This window comes from Sinocyclocheilus rhinocerous, unplaced genomic scaffold (assembly GCF_001515625.1).
Source record: "Sinocyclocheilus rhinocerous isolate Xijiao unplaced genomic scaffold, SAMN03320098_v1.1 scaffold4622, whole genome shotgun sequence".
NCBI classification, from domain to species: Eukaryota; Metazoa; Chordata; class Actinopteri; order Cypriniformes; family Cyprinidae; genus Sinocyclocheilus; species Sinocyclocheilus rhinocerous.
Genome location: NW_015658200.1, coordinates 97,927 through 105,170, shown reverse-complemented (window position 1 = coordinate 105,170; position 7,244 = coordinate 97,927). Strand labels below are relative to the sequence as shown.

Sequence of the window (7,244 nt, the reverse complement as noted above, 5' to 3'; positions counted from 1 at the left end):
AAAAAACACTGGGGGGATTTTTATCATTATAGGGTGGTTGTGTACACACTGCCAACACACATTTCAGTTCAAACAACTTGTGAAAGTGCATGTAGCATCTGATGACCTCTTTAAGGATTAATCGTGCAGCTCTAACAGACACCGCGCGCATGCGGGCTTCACCTGGCTGCTGCTGGGAGTCTTGCTGGAGCCCGCGGGGTGATGCGCCTGCAGCGGCGGCGGCTGAGACAGCTGCGTGTGTGTGTTGGGCCGGTACGGATATACTCACACACACACACACACACACACACACGGACACACACACACGGACACACACACACGGACACAAACACACACAAACACACACCTTCAATGTTGAACACTGGAGCATTTGAGTCCATTTGACAACAGAATTGGGTTTGTTTGGTTGATATTCAACAGTGTAAAGTTTGTTAGTAAATCTAGTTAAGATAGTAAACAGCTTCCTCTGGTGCTCATAAGACATCTTTACACATCTGAGTTAAGACTGCTCTGTGCCTGCTTAAAATTCAGTGTAAACAATGTAATGCTGCTTAAAAGCCAGACTAAATGCTGCCCCTCTGACCTGCCTCAGACCCTCATAAATGAAATGCAGCATCAGAGCATTCATTTAATATATATATATATATATACACTATATATATATATATATATATACACTATATATATATATATATATATACACTATATATATATATATATATATACACTATATATATATATATATATATAGTGTATATATATATATATATATATATATGTGTGTGTGTATGTAATTTCATTATTGCTATATAACAACAATAATTATTTATTTTATATAATAATAATTATCTAAATGTATTAAAAACTAACATGTAGTAATTGTTGTTACATAAAATTATCAAATAAAATAGTTATTATAAGATACTTTACAGTTCAATAGTATTATAATGATATTTCTTTACTGATTTGTGTCATTGTATAATTTTCTTAAATAATAATAATAATTAACAATAATTGCAATTAGATGTTTACCCAATTCTGCCTGTTTTTTTAACGCACATAAAGTTTCAAGGCTGGTAAAAAATATAAATTGCCAGTAAATTTTCCTTATTTTTTTCATAAACATGCACATATTTAAAACATTAATCTCATAACATTGCTGTTGCTATTTTAGATGCATTCCTGTAGCTCAATGCCAAGGTTATGTTTTAAGGAAATCCAGGAAAGGCATGTGAAGTGTGTAAAAAAACAACAACAACAAAACGTCCTTTTTAGACTTGCACTCTATTCATTTACTAACTGCTTGTTTTCTTAAAAAAAAAAACTAACACTAGCTTCTCTATTCTTTTTGTATTCTATCTATTTGTTTTCTTTTATTTATTATACGATTAACAAAAAAAAACCTTGCTACGTGTACTGCATTAAGCTAACTGAGACTTGTTACAGCACTTGCGTATCATTGCTCTTTTGTTGATTCTGATTGCTTCCATTGTCCTCATTTGTAAGTCGCTTTGGATAAAAGCATCTGCTAAATGACTGAATGTAATGTAATGTAAATGTATAAAGCATAATCACGTACAATGCAGCTGTAATTGCAGTGTAAATGCATTTCTGCCCTGTCAGATGCAGCTTCTGCGTCATAAATCAATCAGTGACAGACATATGTGGTCACATGACTGCAGTTCTGACCTGTTGTGTGGCGTGTCCAGACGCAGCGGATGCTGACGGACTCGGGCTGCTGGATGCAGAGACGTCTCCTCCGATCACAGCCTTACACACTTTACCTGAAACAGCAGAGCAACAGCACAGTGAACCTGCAGTCTTCAAAATCTAATTAAAGGGACAGTTCCCCCAAAAATGATCATTCTGTCATCATTTACTCTCCCTTTCACTTGTTCCAAACCTAAGGCTTTTTCTGCTACTGACCACAACAGAAGATATTTTGAAGAATGTTGGCAACCACACAGGTGACGGCACCCATTGACTTCCATAGTGCTTTTTTCCCTTTTCCATACTGTGGAGGTCAATGGGTACCAACAGCTGTTTGTTAAAGCTGTTTTGGTTACAACTTCTTTATGTTTACAGACGTGACGTAACGACGCGGCGGCATGCTCGAATTTCCCTTGAATTCCTACCAGTACCACTCGAATCAGGAAACATTATTATAAGCTGACCGTTGCTAAAGTAAGGAGATAGTTTTCAACACTGGCTGGTTATGTACTTGCTCAAATATTGGATAATTTTTAACCAAAACAAGTTACGGACTGCAGCTTTGAACACATGTTTGGAACAACTTGAGGGTGAGTAAATGATGGCAGAAGTTTAATTTTTGGGTGAACTATCCCTTTAAGACTCTTTAGGACCTGCACAAATAAAATTAATACTCTATGACCAAACCCATCCATCTCAAAATAAATCAAAATATCTCAGATTGTTTACTGAGATAGTGACATGCACAACATGGCATCTGCAAGTTTAAAATACTATTTTTTTCTTTTAATATATATATATATGTATGCACTGAAAATTATTTATGTGCTAATGTGTCAATACATCTGAATTAGTGGTTGATCGATACTGGATTTTGATAAGATGATTATGTGTTTAAAGAAAGACACTTTTTGTTCTGATACTATGTAAAATACTTATACTGAACATAAATAATGTTTGCAGTCTTTCCTTAGTTAAATAAAATTCCAGATATAGATTATTTTGTCACCAAAATAGCAATAATATCCCCAAAAAAGGTATGTATAATGCAAGCCTGAAATGTACCTTATTTTGAAATGACTGTGCTGCTTATTCAAACATGTGAGAGTTAAAATATTCAATTCAATTAATCTAGAGCATATTATAATATAAACACCATAAAGCACATACTGTCATGATGCATCAACAGTGAATCATAGGACATTAAATCAACACATTAGGATGCATCACAATTCCTGTGTTGATTTTACCGATGGGGATGTATTCTGTGACGGGGTCCGTGTCTCCGGCGCTCTGACCCGACGGCTCCGGGGACTGTCTCCTCTCCGTCACCGGGATCGGCACTGACATCTGACTCAGGTCGATGGTGTGCTGGCGAGGTTTGGCGTCGCTCTTCTCCTTCACTGAAACAGCACACACACACACACACACACACACACACACACACACGTGTTTTAAAGGGGTGGTTGAGTGCTTTTTCTAGGCTTGATTGTGTTTATGGGGTGCAGTCTAATGTGTGTTACACCTTTATTCTGTCCCTTCTCTTATGAACGCCCCTGGTTTTATGAAGTCCCTCCCACAGAAATACACAATGGGCTCTGATTGGTCAGCTGGCTCAGTGTGTTGTGATTGGCTAAACCGCCTCTAGTGTGCGTCTAAACGTCACACCCCTCAGCTCAGAATGTGTTGTATTGTAAACAATGGCGTTGTCAATATCGCTTATCAGTTTGATCCCGATTGAGACGCAGAGAATATTAGTGAAGAGGATCGCGCATATCTTTCTTTGTTTGTTGTTGTCTCATACTTTAGATACACTGTTATTTGTAAATGCTACTGGTTCTGTTTAATTTTGACGTCATGGCAACAACTCTTCCGCTTCTCTAAAGCAGCGCAGCATGGCCCCGCCTCCTTTGTTGCATGTTCCCGGGGGCGGGGTTTATGTAAATTTCAGGGTTTGTGATGTCAGTAGCTCATTGTAGTCCCTACCAGACGTTTTTGTAGGCATTAAACTGCCATCATTTTAAAAGACAATATCTCCGTTTGCATTGAACTTTCAGCGTCTTAACTTTGCAGATATTGTTTATGCTCAAACAGCAACATTACACACTAACTAAAGTTAAAAAAGTGAAATCACAATCAACGCAGCAGGAGCGCTCCAGAGATACGCACCGCTGGTCTGCTGCAGCTCCAGCAGGGCTTTGATGGTGGATGTGGCCGACTGAGACTCTCCCGTCATGTCCTGGTAAATGATGGTGGGACTCGCCTCCACAGACACCTCCTGCTCCGTCCACTCCTGCCCCCTGGAGGTGATGAGGTGCACCACCGGCTGAGCGTCTGAACACAGAGACAACACACTCAAACACAGCCGAGTGAGATGCTGATTGGATAGAGACAGAGCGCATTTAGGCCATGCCCACAATCCAAGCCTCACCATTGACTGTCTATTGCGGGAAGCTGCCTCCTTGTCATTTCTGAGTTGTAACAAAAAAACAGAACAATGCCTAAAAGCTGCTGTGTGACAAGTAGAGATGTAAGGATATTATCAATAGCGTGATATTGCGTTAGCAAATCTGAATTGATATTATCGTGGTCACATGACGATATGAAACAATATAGGTCTTCCAGGCAAAAACTGCAGTTTTTAAAATATATTTAAACTTCTTATTTTAACATAAAAGGTCTTTAAAGTTGTGTTTTGGGCCATTATGCTTTAGCACTGTATATGTCAAACGAAGGTTAAATTTTTCGAAATTGAGATTTATGAATAAATAATCTTTCCATTGATGTATGGTTTGTTAGGATCGGACAATATTTGGCCGAGATACAACTATTTGAAAATCTGGAATCTGAGGGTGCAAAAAAATCTAAATCTTGAGAAAATCATCTTTAAAGTTGTCCAAATGAAGTTTTTAGCAATGCATATTACTAATCAAACATTAAGTTTTGATATATTTACGGTAGGACATTTACAAAATATCTTCATGGAACATGATCTTTACTTAATATCCTAATGATTTTTGGCATAAAAGAAAAATGTATAATTTTGACCCATACAATGTATTGTTGTCTATTGCTACAAATATACCCCAGCGACTTAACACTGCTTTTGTGCTCCAGGGACACATTTAATGAGGAAGTGACTCGTTGGATGGAAACGGTGCTTTATTAGCAAATGTTTTAATGCGATATTCCAATTTTGTGCATAAGTTTAATTCGTAACTTTGGATGGAAACATAGCTATGGACTCCTAATCAGATGAGATGCATTAGCGTGCTGACCGTGAGTGCTGTCGGAGGTCACCGAGCTGCTCTCTGTATACGAGGGCGAGTCGTCCTTGAGCGCCCCCTCCTGGCCGGATCCGGCGCTGCGTGAGACCTGCTGCAGGGTCTCGCTCACCAGCTGACGGGTCTGTTCGCTCACCAGCGCCGTCTGAAACGCCATGGGCTTGGGCTTGATCAGGACCTGTGCACAACAACATCATTACTGATCATTAACAGTGCAGCGGCTGACCAATCCCAATCAACTACTACTGAGAGACCAATGACAAACATCTGTGACCTGTGCGCTGCAAAACATGACTTTCTTACTTAGTATTTCTGTCTTGTTTTCTAATATAAATATATAAACATTCTTGAATCAAGATGCATTTACTTGACAAGTAAAATGATTTAATATAAGTAAAAAAAAAGTATCAAAATGTTGTTAGTTTTTCCTTAAAACAAGCAAACATATCCGCCAATGGGGTAAGAAAAATAATCTTAATTCACAGGCTAAACAAGATTATTTTTCTTGCCCCATTGGCAGATATGTTTGCTTGTTTTAAGGAAAAACTAACAACATTTTGATACTTTTTTTTTACTTATATTAAATCATTTTACTTGTCAAGTAAATGCATCTTGATTCAAGAATGTTTATATATTTATATTAGAAAACAAGACAGAAATACTAAGTAAGAAAGTCATGTTTTGCAGCGCACAGGTCACAGATGTTTGTCATTGGTCTCTCAGTAGTAGTTGATTGGGATTGGTCAGCCGCTGCACTGTTAATGATCAGTAATGATGTTGTTGTGCACAGGTCCTGATCAAGCCCAAGCCCATGGCGTTTCAGACGGCGCTGGTGAGCGAACAGACCCGTCAGCTGGTGAGCTCACGTCGTACCTAACAACGCCCCTTAGCTGTTATAAATTCACTGTAAACCACGGCTTCACGGGGCTTATTGCTTTACTGAGCTACACCTGTTTGCAGTCGACAGTCACAAACTCAATTCTGAGAAAAATCAAGTTGAACTTTTCTGAAGGTTCCAATTTAGCAAAATCACCGAGCAACTCTGCATTGTTTCCTCCACTTCCTTTCTTAATATTAATTATCCTACTATATTAATAAGCACAATTTAGCCATTTTTATTTTATCTTTGTTACTAAAAATAAGAACAGATGCAAAAAAAAACAACAACGACCGAAAAAATATAAGAAAGAAACAAATAGGCCTAGTGCATAACTTTTTTCATTTTATATATATATATATATATATATATATCATAATGGCCAATCAATACATTATTAAACATAACACCTCTCTCAAAAGAAATGCTAAGCAGACATATAATAATCCACGCTGTTTCCAGGTTTACAGGAGTTTTTTTGTTGTTAATATGTTGCAAAGAAACACACAAAAAACTGTGGTTAAAAACCGAGGTACGTATTGAACTGTGTTGTTGCATCCCTAGTAACAATATATACATTTGTTTTAATGTTTTTTTTCTGGTCGTAGTCTGACCTGTGTTTTGCCCTGCTGTCCGTACACGATCTTGGCGGGGATGATTTTGGTGGACGGCTGGATGCCGGCGCCGAGGCTCTTGGGCTGCGTCACGAACATTTTGGTGATGGGCCGCGACGCAGTGATGATAGCAGGCTTGGCTCCGGAGACGGCCTGCAGCGTCTTCTCTCCCTGACACACACACACAGACACAGACACAGACACACACACACACACACACACACACACACACGTGTCATGAATCACCGCACACCAGCTTTTAACGATGTGCGATTTGACATTATCGAGTATTTTGCAAAAACCAAACAAAACACACCTACAGAGCGCACGCATACATTAGTGATGAAGTCTAGTGAGCTAGACCAGTGTGCGTTCTTTCACTGCATGACTCAGTCTATTAAAATACATTTAGAATAATCACAAATTCAAGACATGGGGGCAGAAAATGTATACACTACCGCTCAAAAGTTTGGGATCAGTAAGACTTGTAATGTTTTTTAAAGCAGTATCTTCTGCTCATCAAGGCTGCATTTATTTGATCAAAAATACAATTAAAAAAACTGTAATATTGCAAAATGTTATTACAATATAAAATAATGGTTTCTATTTTAATATCCTTTAAAATATAATTTATTTCTGTGATGCGCAGCTGAATTTCCATCAGCCATTACTCCAGTATAAAGTGTCACATGATCTTCAGAAATCATTATAATATGCTGATTTATTATTAGAATTATCAACAGTTGTGCTGCCAAATAT

The 7,244-nt window shown here is 38.1% G+C and overlaps 1 protein-coding gene across 1 annotated transcript in view; it reads right to left on the bottom strand.

Annotated features, from left to right (window-relative positions):
- LOC107722098 (BRCA2-interacting transcriptional repressor EMSY-like) overlaps positions 1–7,244 on the bottom strand; it is a 37,216-nt gene that overhangs the window by 9,513 nt on the left and 20,459 nt on the right. The window contains exons 8-13 of the mRNA XM_016530317.1: positions 4,989–5,172; positions 3,880–4,044; positions 2,961–3,113; positions 1,690–1,784; positions 1,033–1,042; positions 163–263 (exon numbers count right to left, since the gene is read on the bottom strand). Coding sequence (XP_016385803.1) covers positions 163–263; positions 1,033–1,042; positions 1,690–1,784; positions 2,961–3,113; positions 3,880–4,044; positions 4,989–5,172 — 708 coding nt within the window. The remainder of the gene's footprint in view (positions 1–162; positions 264–1,032; positions 1,043–1,689; positions 1,785–2,960; positions 3,114–3,879; positions 4,045–4,988; positions 5,173–7,244) is intronic.